Genomic DNA, 16,942 nt, shown 5'->3' on the forward strand with positions numbered 1-16,942 from the left:
CTCGAGTTTGGAAATAGCAGTGCTGGGAGGTCTTGGGTATTGACCTTTTTCTGTTTCCAGGTTAAGTGTGACTTTGCCCTAAGCTTCCAGTTCCTGTTTCTCTTGGAATGTCTTCTTGGCTGGTAACACAGGACTGGTATACAGTACAGCTTTGGGAAATTGTCTCTGTCCCTGTTAACATGAGGTCACTGCCTACCTACTGGGCTTTGTTGCTGCCAGCGTGGACACCACACACCTACCTTTTGATGCTTTAAGACAGCTCTCTGAATGCCATGCAGACAGACAGCAACCCTGACACACTTTGAAGCCTGCAAATGGGCTATGACTTCATTTACAATTCCTCTGGGAGGGAGGCCACATCCCCGAAGGAGGACATTTGGCCTTGGCAGCGCTGACTTCATCACGGTGGCTGACATTGAGATTACCGATCTGTTTAGAGCTGTCTATGGAAATGGGGGTCAGCAAGGAGACTCATCTTCTATAACTGACAAGCTCCAACCCAGGGGATCATTCCTGGCTGAGCCACATGGCCCTGAAAATAAAGATTTGTCCCAGAAAGGCTGACACAGTCTTAACTTTAGCAGCACGCGAAGCACCTCGGTAATTAAATAACTCTCAGTGTGTCAAGATAATTCTTCATTGCCATGTAAATACATTTTAATTTATTGAACTGCCCTTAAGCTCCTGTCAAAAACACATCCAGAAAAATTAAAAGAAATGTTCCAGATTGACCGGCAACCCACAAATGTCTTTGTCTTTGGACTGTAGTCCCCAAAGTACTGCACTCCTGGACTAATGTGCGCAGTTGACATATCTGCCAATTTATTTATGGACTGCTGCAGTGGGCTGCCCCTGAGGTCATTTTCCTCTTGCTTACACAGACTGCATGCGACTTTCTCTGATACCGATCAGACTAAGCTCGTGCTTCAGCCTGGTCAGAAACATAACTTGGTGCGCCATGAAAAATTCTCTCTGGGGCAAGGATGCAGCTGGCCCTGGTGCAGCATGGTTTCATCGTGTTAGAAGGAAGTTTCTCATGCCCAGAGTGAGGACATGAGCCTGATGCATGGGGAGTTCTTGAGCTCCAAACAGCTGTCGGGAGAGGGTAGTTTTATACTCTTTACCACATGCTACTCGGGGCCCAGAGGACTTGGGCTTGACATTCACAGAAGAGCTTGAGTGAGAATTTAGAGTTTGATATTATGTTTTGCTAAAAAAAAAAAAAAAAAAAAATCTGCTTCTGTAGTCATTGTAGTATGTGTACTAGAAGAACTAAAATTCTAAGTGTTAACATTTAAAACTTTTTGTGTTTATTAATTTACTAAGCCTAAAATTAGGAAATGTCTTAATTTGGTGCTTAAAAAACTAACACACATCCGCCAGTGGTTCATTAAGCATTGTGCCTTCATTGAGCAGGTTGGGCATGAGCCTTGACATTCTGTGTTTGTAGCATGTTCCCAGATGATGTCCAAATACAATTTCAGTCTCAAGTCCCCTGGCCCTTTTGTTTCCATGGGGCCCTGCTGCTTGGTCCTTGCCACCAACTACAATATTTCTTCATTTCTTCAACTATGATTTCATTTCTTTTGACCCAATTTATTTTTAACCCCAACATATCTCAGTTAAAAAAAAAAAAAGAAAAACAACTCTTAGTTTCCTCACCCCCATATTACTTTGGCTTATTAATTTCATGAGCCTGGGAATGGAAGTACACAACCTTCGCCTTTATCTACCGCGCATCTTGCTCGCTTTGGGTGGTGGGTGGGATGAAGAACGCAGACAGGAGACTGTCCACAGCCTGAGATGAAAGAGTCAGGCCAATGATCAGCTCCATGAGATAAAGAAGTTTTCAAACCCCATCTCTACCCACCCCAGTCCTTTAGTGACAAAGTCCTTCAAAACAAAAGCTCCCCAGAAAAAAACAAACCTTCCCTCGCATGTTGGCCCATGTTTGGAAGTGTAGAATTCAGGGAGGTTATTTACAGCTGCAGGAAACAGGAAAAAAAAATTTCTTTTTCTAATTCACACTTTCTCCTTGGCTCACTGTCTTATTATGCCACCAATCTTAAACTGTGTCAGAGTCACACCTCTGCTGTCAGACAAGCTCTACCACCCTCACAAGTGCAGAAGAGAAATGTGCAAGATGTGTTCTGTCCCCCAGGGCTTGCGCCGTGTTCGGCAGCTGAGAACCCGGCCTCCAGAGGCTCTTTTGTGTTTGATTTTGACTAAAGTCTGCACTTAGTGAAACAAAGTCCTGGCGGGGCAAAGACTCGCTGGCTCCTTGTGCTTGGGTGTGCTCCTTTACTTTTTACATGGGTGATTAAATCTCCTCTTTGAGTCAGCCGGGATCCGGCCCTATAAAATGCCGAAACCACTGTATCGGGGCAAGCTAAATTAAATAAAGACTCAGCAGAGAGTGGTGCTGTATACCTGTAATCCCAACACAGGCGGCTGACAGTAAAACAAGAGGATCCCAAGTTGAGGGGTGCCCTGGGCCAAACAGTGAAAATGTGTCTCGAAAAGCAATCGAGCATACAAAGTCCCAAAGGTTCACATACAGATAGCCATTTTCAATATGACACTGGTTGCCTTTCAAAAATCAGTTTGGGTTTCTCATCAATGGAATAAAGCTCAGTTGTATAGGTGTGTGTAGTACTATGACTAATAATATCAATTACAAAGTAAGAGTTTTTGAGTGGTGTCCCCCTTTTTCATGCTTCTCTGTTGAGGTAAGATAAAAAAAAAAAGTAAGACTTTCAGTCATAGGGCTGTAACTGTTTGGCTAAGTCTTTAAGATTCTGGGCTGAAGAAGAGGGTTCAGTGGGAGAAAGGGTGATGGAAACAACAGGAGTCGTTATATACATGTATGAGACTGTCAAGAAACAAAAACAAAAATGGAAAGATGTTGGCTATGTCCTGATGCCGGGCAGGTGGTGAACGATTCAACACAGAGTGTTGATCAAAACTACAGCTATGGAGGCATCACCAGACATCCCACTGAGTCCGCACACAGCTAGACCTAGGACACAGTGTTCTCTGAAAAGTAATTGGATGTCCATAAATCTGAACCAGTGTCACGGCCAGGTATGGTCTTACAGAACCAGTTTCTTGGTGACCCTGTTTGTTTTGCTCAGCTTTCCTTTACCATTATTGCTGACGTATTTCAGAATGAGGTTCTAGCTTCATTTGCGTATGGTAGGATCCATTCAAGGGACATCGTTTGTTGCTGTTAAAGCAGGAACACAGTGCCCAAATTAACACTCAGATCATGCCACAGGATTGTCTTTAGAGTTGTGAGTTCCTTGCTTTGTTTTTATTATTTCTTCAAGCACAACAATTTATTTTCTCTTTCACAACAGGGACTCACAAGATGGGCTTGATATAGGAATGTGACCATACTATCTTGTGTATGTTTGTCTTGCTACATAATGATACATAAATGATGTCATGCTGTATGCCTGCCTGATTCTCCCCCCATCTCCCCTCTTGTTTATCCTTGTCTTTTCTTTTCTTTTCAACTTGAAACCATCTTTTAGAAATCTATTTATGATGCTTCAAAGTGAATAGAAATGCAGAGTATGTATGCATTACAACATAGGTTTATATATTCCCCTAGTGATGGTTACCCAGGCTGACTCTAATTCCTTTCTACCACGTAAAATACTGCACAAATGCCATTGTATTTGTCCCTTAAGTAGTTTTTGGGTTTATCTGTCCAGGAGTACAACTGTTAGGACATAAGATTTATAGGTACTTCACTAGAAAGTGCAAATTGCTCACTGAGCATCCTATATCCCAGGAAGAGCACATGAAGATTCTCATTTTCTTACCATTATGCCCCTGTCAAAGCTGGCTATTATATGGCACTTTAAAAAAATATTATTGAATCTGAAACATCATCTTGTCGACAATTTACATTGTTGTGATTAGTGGCCAACTGGTCCATAATTTCTTTTACTGATATTGCTTTTAACTTTAAAATTGAGGTCTGATACAGATGAAGTCTACCTCTTTATATAGAATAATCTTTAAAGGACAATGTATGGCACCTTTGTCAAAGTTTGAATTTATATTGGGGTATTTTTTTTTTTGAGCTTTCTAGTTCTTTGCAGATCACTAATCTCTTCTACATTCCTACAAAAGAACTCCATTCTTATCTGTTATTATGGGTTTGGAATATATCTTCAGAGCTGATATAAAATGTTCTTTTGCCATCATGTCCTATTTATCAATAGTGTATCCATTTAAAGACATTTACTCTTTTGTATGTTTGTAGGCAAGTTTTCCAAACTACCCAGACATTTAATAATTTTATTGTGATATCATTAAATTTTTATAGTGATTTTTGGAGAATTATATCTTTATATATATACACCTATGAATGCATAAGAACAGTGTTTATTTTCAGATCTCTAGTCCTCCTCCATCATACAGGATTGAACTCAAGGCCTTAAACACAGCACACAGTACTCTATATTGAGCTGTATATCTATCCAGGTTCTTCTTTTACAGACCTTGAGAGAGTCATGTTTTTCCATAAGTTCTTTATTCTTTGATAGATTAGTTCTAAACATTTAGAATTTTTGTTGTTATTGTTAATCACATGTAATTTCTTCCTTTCTTTTTTCTTGTTGTTAGTATAAGTACATCCTGCTTTATTTTACAAAGTTATGTTATTTTTGAGATTATAATTACATCATTTCCCTCTTCCTTTTCACCCCTCAAAACCCTCCCATATACCCATCTTCATCTCTTTCAAATCCGTGGCATCTGTTTTCATTAATTGTCAGTACATATGTGTGAACATATACATCCCTAAACATAACCTGCTCAGTCTGCATAGTGTTATCATATATATGATTTTAGGGTGGTCCGTATCATATTGGACAACCAATTTCTATAGAAGATCTTAGTTCGATAAGTCATTCTCTTTTAGTCATAAGTTTCTGTCCCTTGTAATCCCATAATCTTCAGTAAGAATGGTAGCTTTTTTTCTCAGAGTGTATACTACTGTTTCTCTTGCAGGTATTATATTGGCTTGGCCAGGCCTTTTGTTATTATGATGAGCAGGTCTGTTATAATCAGCATTATTCTTGTCAGTTGTCCAAGATTTCTCTGTTAACTATTTTTGTTCATATGTATATGCCTTTCTGTTTTAATGGTTGGGAGTTTGGTTATGTAATGGTTTAGAACTTAAATGTTCTTCAAATTCCTATATGCTCAGAGATTAGTTGTTGCTCTGTGCCACTGTTTGTAGATGGACAATCTTAGGAAGTAGGTCCCAGTGGAAGGAAGTTAGTTTATTGATGGTGGATCTTGAAACATTTACTGGGACTGTAGGCCTTTTTTCTCTCTGTGTGTTGCCTTCTGGCTATTACAGGGGGAGCATCCTCCTCTAGCACATGCTACTGACACAACTGATATCCCCACAATTCAAAGCATCAACATCAAATAACCATGGAGTGAGAACATGGGTCATAGTAAAGCTTTCCTCCTTATGGGCTGGCTATCTACAATGTTTTGTCATGGCAATAAAAAGCTACATAGTTATAAGTAGACTTTTTAAGAGATGAAAGGAAACTGATGTTTTTCTCTTTATGTTTGGGACATTAAAATTATATGAATGCATTTAACTCTATTAAGTAATTATTTTGGTCAATGTAGTACCAAAAATGTTAATAGGGAATTTTAAACTATTTTCTTGCACCTATTTTTCATGCTTAATATAAAGTGGTTGTGGTTTATATTTCTCCTTGGCAAAGTGTTTTATCTGAGATTCCTCGAGATAATCTTTCTAAAGTCATGAACGCCAATAACCCTTTGCCATATATACTTACATCAAATAATCCTTTAAGTGGACATTACATTTGAATTTCTTTAATATTTTGAGACTATTACTCTATACTATTCTAGAACTTGCTATTGTTACAAAGTCTGGTTGCATTTCGGTTCCTTTAAAGGTGATACAATGCCTCCCTCCTAAAGCTTAAATATCTTCTCTTTCTCTTTACTATTCTTAAATTTCACTATAGTCTGCTTGCCTAAGAGTTTTTATGCCCGTCTATCTGATAACCTCTTTTCTGATTTCTTTTTCTTTCATTGGTCCTCATAACAGCTTGCTTTGTTCTGTTTCTAATACTTTTCTTGGTTGACGAGGGCAATAGCTTGGTTGGTAAAGTGCTTGCCATGCAAGCATAAGGACCTGAGTTGATCCCCAGAAGCTGTATTTTAAAAGCCACACATGGTAACGTGTGCTGACAATGCCAGTGCTGGAGAAGCAGAGGTGAGCAAGTATCTTGGGCTTATTGACTAGCCAACCTCACAAGTCAGTGAGTTTCCTGCTACTAAAAGACCCTGTCTCACAAAACGAAGTGGAGAGCACTTGGAATGACAACTGACGTTGATCTCTGGCTTCCCCATACACAGTCACACAACTGTCCACATACATGTGCACCCCCACCACAAACACATGCATGGATGTACACACACATGCACTAATTTTTCTTTTTCACATATTTAATTTTTTCTCTCTCAGGAATTCTTAATTAGGATAGTTCTATGTTATTCCTCTGGTTTTATCCTTTGTGTATAATTGTTTTTATGTCTGCCTGACTTTTACCTTCCTCCCTCCCTCCCTCCCTCCCTCCCTCCCTCCCTCCCTCCCTCCCTCCCTCCTTTCCCTTCTCCTCTCCTCTCCTCCCCTCCCCTTCCCTTTCCTTTCCTTTATTCCTCTCTCTCTTTCTCCTTGACACTTTCTGTGACAGTTTATACACTAGTTTGGATCACCTTGGATCTTTCCATTGCATGTATTTTATTATTCAGGTCACATACTGTTTTTTTCCCCCAACATTTGTCTTCTTTATACTTAGCACTGACAACTGGCTCTTCTTAACAACTGCTTTTCTGTTTCATATCCTATAAATGTCCTCCTTGACCAATTCAGTGATGTATATTGATCTTATTTTAAATTTTAAATGTCTGCTCTCTCAGATGTATTCATTCTACCTTGCTTCTTACAAATTATTCCTACACTGACATTCTCTCCCTGCACTGTTTCCCAAATTCTGTATTATTTCGATGAGATGTTAATCTTTTGCTTGGGGATTGCTAAAAATATTTTGAGAAATATGCACTGGAACAAGTTTAAAGCTGCACCCCTCCCTGGTGTTCCTCCTGGTGAGTGAGGTGGTCATCTTCATGGCAGCACACCTCTTGGGCTGCTACCTTGGTCCGGCTGCTGTGTTTGTGTTGTTTGTTTTCATGGCAGGTGACCAAGAATCGCAGAGAATCTCTCAATTATTCTATCAGAGATTTCACTGTTTCTGAGCTCAAAGCTGTGCTATAGTCAGTTACCCCTAAGTATATGCAGGGCATCGTCTGTGAATATGGAGAGATCTATGCCTCCATCCAGGTGGGCACATCTCATTGACTGTCTATAACAGGAGCTGTCAACTTCGTAGTATTCATTGATATTGAGGTAGAACAAGGCTTGCCAGGAGCACATGAATGACAAAGTCAATGATAAATATCTCACCCCAGCCTATTTCTCACACAAGATACTGAGCCCTCATCTGTTATTTTAATGTAATTCCCACTCTGTAACAAATACAAGCATGACATCATCCTTTTCTGTCTCTTTCTTTATTATTTTTTGATATCTCAGATCCACAATTTACCTTCTGCTTTGAAGGTGTCTCTAGTGTTGAGTCTGAGGATTGGCAAAGACAGGGGGTTATGGGTTTGTTTGTTTGTTCTTTTCTTTTTTTGAGAGGAAAGTTAAGGTTGAACCAGGATTATAACAGAGTAAAACCCACTCGTCCAAGTAACTCCCAGGAGCAATGAGCTCAAGCTGGGATATACAAGTCACTTTTCTCCAACTGTCAATGTCATGTGACCATTTTATCAGGAGCCAGACACTCCGCTATTCAAGTTTCAGAGATGTTCTCTGTTTTCCTTTCATTTCCAGGAATGGTTAAGTATTATAAACAACATTAAGCTTTTTGGAACAAAATTAAAAAAAAAAACCACTAGGAATAAAAGTATTAGGAAAATATTATTTAACACAAAAATGTAAATTACAAGGAATTATCTATGAGAACAGCTAAGTACAAAAATAATGCATAACATTGCCTTACTGTCTTCCACTATCAACTTATTAGTGTAATTATGATAACAAAGCTGCATTCCTAAGCCGTGCTTCAGAAAGGGTAACTTTTTAGGATAAGACCTTTGAGAGTTACTGCACATGCTACCTGATAATGACCTTGCATTCCTGGCAGACCTGGTACACATCTCACAGAGCAATAAAGCAAATTCTGCCTGAAAACAATTCGGAATAGTTAAGCAGAATGCACTTGTCGGTGGTTTTCAAATGTTAGCCTGTATGGGAGAACTCTTAGCTCTGGGTAACCCCAAAGCATGAAAGAAGTCTATTGACACAAGCCAGGGCACCTGAGGCTTATTCCCAATGTTCATTTTAAGTAATATCTCATTGTCTAACAATGATTCAGGAGCATCACAGCATCCATATAGCTTTCAGGAATAAGATACCACATCAGATAATCCTGTGACAGAACAAAGCATTTTCTAGTTGAATGTGTTTATCTATGAGACTTGAAGGACTTCTAACGTGGTGATGAAGAACATTGTTTTTCAGAGAGAACAATGGCATAAATCTCTCCACAAGTTTACTGTGAATGGACGCCAGGGTGCAGGGGGTGCACCACTACTGTGGTGGTTCCATCTGTGATGGAACTATTTGACACACAGTTCTCAGGTGGTCCTAAGAGAATCTCTAAAAGCTTCAGTCCTGTGATGTCTGTCTCGCATACACACACACACACACACACACACACACACACACACACACACACAGACACACCACAGTAAAAACCCGAGATTTTTACCTCTACAAACTTTCTTTGTTAAGAAATAGAAAAAATGAAGGGAAGGAGCACATGTAAAAAGAACTGAAAATAAATAGTAAACAAATACTTATGATGAAAATATCTTTGTTTCTTAATTAAAGAAATGTTTTGGTAGTGAAGTGTATTTTGCCTTCTGACAAAATATTTTACGGGTGATGATGAATACAAAGTGTGTATGACTTAGAAATGAGGTTTAATTACTAGGATAAAACATCATGTTGATCACAGTGCAGTAAAGGCATCCCTCCACATCTGCCACCTTCTCACATTCAAACTTCCTGTGTATTGAGCGCTCAGCATTTTCGGTGAACTCTGGAGTCTGTAATTGGCCCACTTACCTTTCTTTGCAAGGTGCACAGCTTCTGCATGCTCAACACTGGTGACCTCAGTGCCATTGACAGACAGCACCACGTCTCCAATCTGGAGTCCAGCTTCCTCAGCAGCACTGTCTGTAAGGAGACAGATGACAACAGTCTCCTTGACAGAGGGTCCCAAATTGAGTATCCTGCTGTTTGTACTTTTTAGAAAAGACTCTTTTTCTACAGGGCCTTTTCACCCTCCCCAACTTTAGACAATTGCTTGTGTCATTAATGAGAAAGAAAATGCTCTCCTTGCGGCCTCCCTTTCATTTCTAGGACTTAGACATTCAGCCAGGCATTTGAGTGGCTCCTTTGCAATACAATAGCAAAGCGGCTCTGAAACTCAATCTATTCATCCCCGAGAAGGGTGAACTAGTGCTTCTCATTCCCCATTGCTGTGAGGTCTCTTTGTAACCCTGAGAAAATCACTTAACCTCAATATCTTCATCTATAAAAAGGGGGCTGGGGGCAGAGCCTCTCTGCAGGACCGTTCAGGGAACAAGTAATTGAAATACTTATGAAGTTGTGGCAAAAACAGATCTTGGAGTAGTTGGGAGGCGGGTGAGAAAAGAGCGAGCGAAAGAACTGCTTTTACTTGCATTGTTTAGGCTCCTTCCTGAGTCTTTTCAGATAGGAAACAGAAAATAGTCTCAGCTTTATGGTCCTTAGCTGTAGAAGACTAAAGGCCCTGGCCAATGGATATTTTGTTCCTTGAATGTCTATTACTTTCATTTTGCAGTACACCCATAAAGAATCAATATGCTATTTTAACGTTAATTTATTTTAAACAACATGGTCTCCTATAGATTTGGTCAAAATTCTTCTGACAGCAAGCAGTTGCATTCTGCTTTTTCTTTATTCATTCATTTTAAACTCCTTTTCTCTCTCTTTGATGTGCAAGCTGAGCAATAGCAAGTTTTAAATATGTAGAACATCACTGACCTCCTCAACGAATATTCATTTTAAATGTTACTTTTCAAGTTTCATTTTATTTTACTATGCTTTATTTTATTTTGCTATGTTTTTATATATGTGGATGTTTTGCCTGCATGCATGTCTGTGCACCAAGTGGATGTTTGGTGTCTGCAGAGGCAGAAGAAAGTATCAGATCCCTGGAACTGGAGTTACAGATGGTTGTGAGCCAGCACGTGTATGCTGGGAATTGAACCAGCATCATCTGAAAGAGCAGCCAGTGTTCTTAAGCACTGATCCATCTCTCTAGCCCCAAAGAATTTTAATTTATTTTTTTACTTTTTTTATATGTTGGTTCTTTAAGATGGGGTTTCTCTGTGTACCCCTAGCTGTCCCAGAACTCCTTCTGTAGATCAAGCTGGCCTTGAACTCACAGAGATCTGCCTGCCTCTGCCTCCAGAGTGCTGGGGTTAAAGGTATACATCACAATGCCTGGTCAAGAATGTTATTTTTAAAATACGACTCAGTTGCTGAGGGCAACATGATGTAGAATATTTTCATTAATGACTACAGTTCATCTGAATCTGTTTTAATGGTAGGGAAGTCTCTGACTTATAATCCATGGCTCCTTCAATCCAGAAAGCAATCTTTGACACTCCCGTTCATTTATATACTATTCTACTTGGAGTAATGTTGCATCTCATGGCATGCTTGATCATTTGAATCTATTGCAGTAAATACATCTTAAAGGGCTTAGAGAATCTGTTTATGGCATTGCAAATAACAACATAGATCCAGTGAAGTTTCTTATTATTTTCTATGTTCACCATAATACCAGCTACTGTCTTACAGGTTAACAGTCATTCAACAAACACACATTGGATGAATAAACGAACCACTCCAAATCATATGCTATAGTTCTTTTCATCAAGAACCTTTAATTTTACTGGTAATGAAAAGAGAAGCAGCACTAAAAAAGAAAACTACACTTGTAGTATAGAAAGGACAGATCTAAGACATGTCACAAAGACAGTATGTGCTGTGATTGGGGAAAAGGAATTCTTACTCCAACTTGGAGTATTTATAAAGTGTTTTCAGAAAAAGGAGAATCTGGCCTGATATTAATGAATAAGTGAATTATGTTTCATGAGTATTAGGTAGGCCAAAGTGGTGAAGGCTGCTAGGTTTACATAAGCCTAATTCCTCTGCTGTCTGGGCTCACAGTTGGCCAGTTTTTTCCAGATTCCTTTGCTGTTGGGCATGCAATCTGAAAAAGCCCTACCCACTGGAATGTGAACAGAAGTGGTGTTCTAGGCCGAAACCCTAACTACACAGGAGGGCCACCCTTTCTTTCTCCTATTTTCATCTGTCTAGCAGGTGCCAGTGACTTTGGGGTTCCAGGGGTTGATAGATTCGTAAGGAAAATGGAACCCAGATCATGAAACATTGTGTGGGGTAAAACTATCTCCAATTAAGAACATCTACATTAGACTACTACCATGACTAATAACCTTTTATTTTGTTTGTCTTGATGAGGGCATATCTTTTTATTGCCAAAGTTAGCATCATTTCAAAATACCAACATACCCCAAACAGTAAGTATTCTGAGCAAAGGTATGCATAACTTTCCAAAAGTTAGTGACTCAAGTCAGCTAGTGTAGAGGCTGTAGATCAGTGGACATTGACCTTGGTGATAATATAAGGGATGTGGCCAAAGGAGGAAGGTTGTTTTAGGCGAAGATGCAGAATTGTACTGGATCCTCTGACATTAGAGAGATATGAAATATCATAAGCATAAAACAGGTAAATTGTTTTATATCTTAGGCTTTAGGAAGATTAATTTAGGATAGAGAGATTAAGTTAAACAGATCAGCATGGATATTATTACTAGAATTTGTACAACCCTATAACATAACTCTAAAGATTAGTAGAAGCATAACAATCTTTCACATGACCTGAAATGCTCTTTAGAATTCATTTGGATACCTGTCTATCTATCCTTAATGAAACATAAACATATCATCAGCAAGTGAAATTTCTCATTTGTTTATTATGGTATTTTATATATTCAGAATAACTTCTAATATATGGAGGAAAAAACACTGGTTAAATGTGTGTTTGCTTTTATATACACTGAAATAACCACGGAGTATATAATCTTAAATATTTATTGGGGTGAATTAAAAATATTTTGGGGGATGGAGGGGAAGCACAGTGGTAGACTGCTTGTCTAGCATGAGTGAACCTCAGGGTTCATTCCAGGTATAATAGAAAAGAGAGAGGATTTGAAGCATAGATATTGAAGAAGCATAGGTATTAAGATAGAACCAACAAGCAGATTCAACACTCAGACAATGTAAGGAGAGAAGTATAGAGCACTGAAGATAAAAGTCAAAGAATAGTTACGATTAGTAAGAGAGAGAGAGGGGTGGCTGGACAAAGGAAAACAAAAATAAAAACAGATAGATCTTAAAAAAATATAGTCAATAGAGATTACAATGAAGACAGGGCTTAGCTGGTAAAATACAGACTGCAGACCTGACCTTGGATCCCCAGCATCTGCACAAAAACCTAGGCATGGCTATATGCAGCTCTTAATCTCAGTGTCGGGGATAGATACACAGGAAGCATCTCAGGGGCTCCAAGCCTGTCAGTCTGTCCAAATCGGTGAACTCAAGGTTCAGTGAAAGACTTGTCTCAAAAAGTGAGGTAGAAAGCAAGTGAGGAAGACATGTGATATTGACTCTGGCTTCTACATTCATGAGCACATATGTGCTTGCACAATTATACACATGCATGCACATGGACACATATGGGTGCACAGAGAGAGGGATGGAGGGAGAGAGAGACAGAGACAGACAGACAGAAAGAGACAGAGACAAAGGCAGAGAGACACAGAGAGAAGGAAATGATATCCAAGATGAAGAGAATGTCAGCAGTTCTATATTGAGGCCATAAAGGTAACTCTAACATCATCATTAATCTTAGTCTGTTCAAGACATTAAGAAAATGAGGACTAACTAAAGCTTATGGGAGAATAAGGGAAGTAGAAGGAATTTGAGAATTTGTGCTAATCAATACGTTAAATGATTGACTAGATAAGTCATTAAACATTACAAAATCTAAATCCAAGTACATGTTAAATAGAACGTTTTCTAAGTAACTTTTGCTTTAAAATAATTTTTTACTTAAAGACTCCATTACTATGAGGATTGCTCTATTCTGATTATACAATTTGAAGTTTTTACTGTATTTTTGCATGGGTATTCTGGATTCCTTTGTATTCTTGTCAGTATTTGTTATTTGATCTTTTATGATAATCATACTTGTGAGAAAAATTAGTAAGTCTGTGGTTTTTCTTTCTCTGGTGAGTACTGATGCTGAGCACTGTCAATTTGCTTATTGATTATTATCTTATTCAGGTAAGTATCTATACAACTCCTCTGTTCATTTTAAATTGTGTTACCTCTATATTATTGGTTATTATACCAAGTAAATAGTTGTTGGCAGGGGATTATGGTTTGCCACTCTTGTGGCTGATTTATAAAACGCCTTTTCATTTTGAATAGTGGGCACTGGTGGTGGTAGTCTGCACTGTCATACATCTTACAAGGTTCACCTCTATCTACTAATGATGCTGGAGTGTAGTGGGTAGCCATTCCAGCTTTGACCTGGAAGTTCCAACCCCCATTGAGGCTTCGGTAACTGTCATGCCTACAAGGCGGGGCCAAGAGAGGATCCTGAAGACCCGCGATCCAGATGCACCCCTTTCATTTGGTGCCTGGACCCTGGATGCTGGAGGTAGACTGAGCAGAGTTCTCCAGAGAACACCACTGGACTGTGCTACATCTTTCCCAGACCCTGCAACCTACCTATCCCTTCACTTGTAAGTTATGCCACTAAATAAACCTCCCTTTTAACTACGTGGAGAGACCTTAACAATTTCACCAATACTGGAGTTGTAGTACAAGGGCTTCATTGAGGCCAAAGAAAGTTGAAAGTGACTTGGTAATACACCACACAAATGTTTGCCCTATTTGACTTCGGTTTTGGTGCCAAAGTGTTCAACATAAATTGCTCAGGAAGGTATGAAGTAGTAGGAAAACAAGAGTATGACTTTCTAAATTTGCAGTTCCCTCCAAATAGATACACTTCTAAGGTTATTAGAAAAAGCTTGATGAGAAGATCCTGTCATGCATATTTACATATAATGTAGATTCTGAAAGCCTTGTACTTAAAAAAAAAAAAAAAAAAGAGCTTGTATTTTTCACTTTTAAATTTGCACTCTAACAGTAGCACTTTCAATTCTGGAGCTTCAGTAACATGGGCCTCCTCATCACTTCCTCGCTTGCTTATCCTGTCTTAAATGTATAGTTTTCTTTCTGAGTTTGCTTGCTATCAAAGTTGAAACATCTGTTTCTTTTGTTTATGCCAACAGATCTCACAGGCACTTAGGCTTTCAAGAAACCATTCATGCAGATGCCAGCCGGGTGTGGGCAATTAGTTGCATAAGTGCCAAGCGAGCTCACACTCTGTATACTTATGGATAATCATTTCCACCCCACCTACAGGTCTCTTCTCTTTATCTTTTTTATCTTCAGTGTGTAATTAAGCCTCTCTACTGCATCCAGAACAATGTTTTATAGTATGAATAAGATTCTCAGAAGGGCTGAAAATATGTGTAATTTTAAAGTCCCTCAACCCCTCATTTAGTAGATTTGAGTAGACAATGGATTTCAGAGGGATTCTCAGCACTGAGAAATACATTTAAGAAAAAAATGAGAGAGCTACACTCAGCAGCTAGGCGAATCCCTGCCAGGGCAGTACTTTCTGATGTTGAATAAAATCCTGGGTTAACTATGCATTGTCTGTCAAATCTCTGTGACAGAAAAGACACTTCAGCCTTCTTATTGCAAAATACCTTAGCGCCCCCTGATTTACAAGTTTCCCACAGAGCACATGGAGTTATTTGTTTTGTATTAGAACAACAAGGATACAGTTAACCATTAAATTGAATAGTCACAAAGATATCAGAACTTGTGATGGTGAATGTTCATGATGAAATTGACTGGATTTACCAAGGAGACACAGTGCTGGGGTTTAGATGAATGTGTATAGTACAATTCTGTCTATTGGTTTGGGTCTCAGATTGAATAAAGTGGAGAAGCAGGGAGGAGGGAGAGAGGGAAGGAAGGAAGGTAGGGAGGGAGGGAGGGAGGGGAGTGAGAGGGACAGAGGCAGACAGAGATAGACAGACAAAGAAAGAGTCAGACAGAGAGACATGTCAAGCAGCTAAGCATCAACTCTTATCCTTCATTGCTTACTGGTCTTCCCAGACATGAGGAGTCTTAGTCCCATACTCCTGCCTCTGTGGCCTATATCAAAACTTCCTAGCCATCACAACCACTATCATACCTTCCCAGCTACCTTGGCCTGTATCATGGCCTTCTCTGCCCCCATGGACCGTACCATGCCTTCCCTGCCACCATGGACTGTATCAAGACTTCCCAGCTACTATGGCCTGTGTATTGGTCAGAATTCTCTAGGGGAATAGAATATGCAGAAAGAATATGGGGTTTAGATGAATGTGTGAGTACTAGTCCATCCATTGGCTTGGGTCTCAAATTGAGTAAAAAGAGAAGGGGGAGAGGAGGTAGAGAAGGAAGGAGGGAAGGAGAGAGAGAGAGAGAGAGAGAGAGAGAGAGAGAGAGAGAGAGAGAGAGAGAGAGAGAGATCAAGCAGCTAAATATCAACTCTCATCTGTTATTGCTTTCTGATCTGCCCAGATACTAGAAGTCCTAGGCCTACTCCCAAACACATATATGTACATTTATATGGCTATGTGTGTGTTCATTTCTTATATATAACATATGCACTCATTCATGTATATTTATATATATTTATTTATTATATATTAATTTTCTTTTTACTTGACATCTGCAGGTTGTCACTCTTCTCACTTGCCAGAGAATGTGTTTTGTTCAACAGCTGTTCTAGCATCTAAAGAATATCATTTATTTTGAGATGAATAATTTTGCCCTGAGATTCATTAAACTCTAGCTCTTTCTCTTACATATATGGTAGAGAGAGCACAAGCAGGCAAAAAGAGCAAGCTTCCTTCTTCTGTTTCCTTTATATACATTGTTAGGAGAAGATTGCAAGTAGATCTTCCTACCTCAAAAGATCCAGATTAAAAGTGTTTTTTCCCACTTCAAATGATTTAGTTAGGAAAAAAACTTTCACAGGTATATCCAGTTATTTGGGTTTTAATTAATTCCAGATGTAGTCAAATTGACAACCAAAAATAGCCATCACAATTCCACCCCTTGTCAACTTTACACACAGTCATATCTTCTGATGTCATGCATGCTTAATTTCCAAATGAAACCAATAAACAGGACATAATTATGTCAAACAGGATATAAGTATCCCTTGTATAAAACACAAACACACTATAAATTCTAGAATAGGTGGCAATGCCCTGTGAGGGACATTCTTTTAGTATCTCAAACTTAAATATGATAACCATTGAAACTCTCTTAACTGGTGTTATATTGTATGATAAAGATTCAAGGATAGAAAACATAAATATCTGTGCAAAACATATTTTCAACTAAATATAAAAGAAACACTCATGTCAATTATAATCTTTTTGCAGCTGGTCACATGGACAGCTGGTATTTATAGCTACCTTCTTCTGCTACCCATTCTGTATTTCTCCCACCCTCAGCAAGCACTTCAGCT

General features: G+C 39.0%; 1 protein-coding gene across 1 annotated transcript in view; it reads right to left on the minus strand.

The window, feature by feature from the left end:
- LOC114699793 overlaps nt 1-16,942 on the minus strand; it is a 111,544-nt gene that overhangs the window by 53,839 nt on the left and 40,763 nt on the right. Inside the window, exon 6 of the mRNA XM_028879079.2 lies at nt 9,266-9,376. Coding sequence (XP_028734912.1) covers nt 9,266-9,376 — 111 coding nt within the window. The remainder of the gene's footprint in view (nt 1-9,265; nt 9,377-16,942) is intronic.

Source organism: Peromyscus leucopus, chromosome 13, assembly GCF_004664715.2.
Source record: "Peromyscus leucopus breed LL Stock chromosome 13, UCI_PerLeu_2.1, whole genome shotgun sequence".
In the NCBI taxonomy this organism is placed as follows: domain Eukaryota; kingdom Metazoa; phylum Chordata; class Mammalia; order Rodentia; family Cricetidae; genus Peromyscus; species Peromyscus leucopus.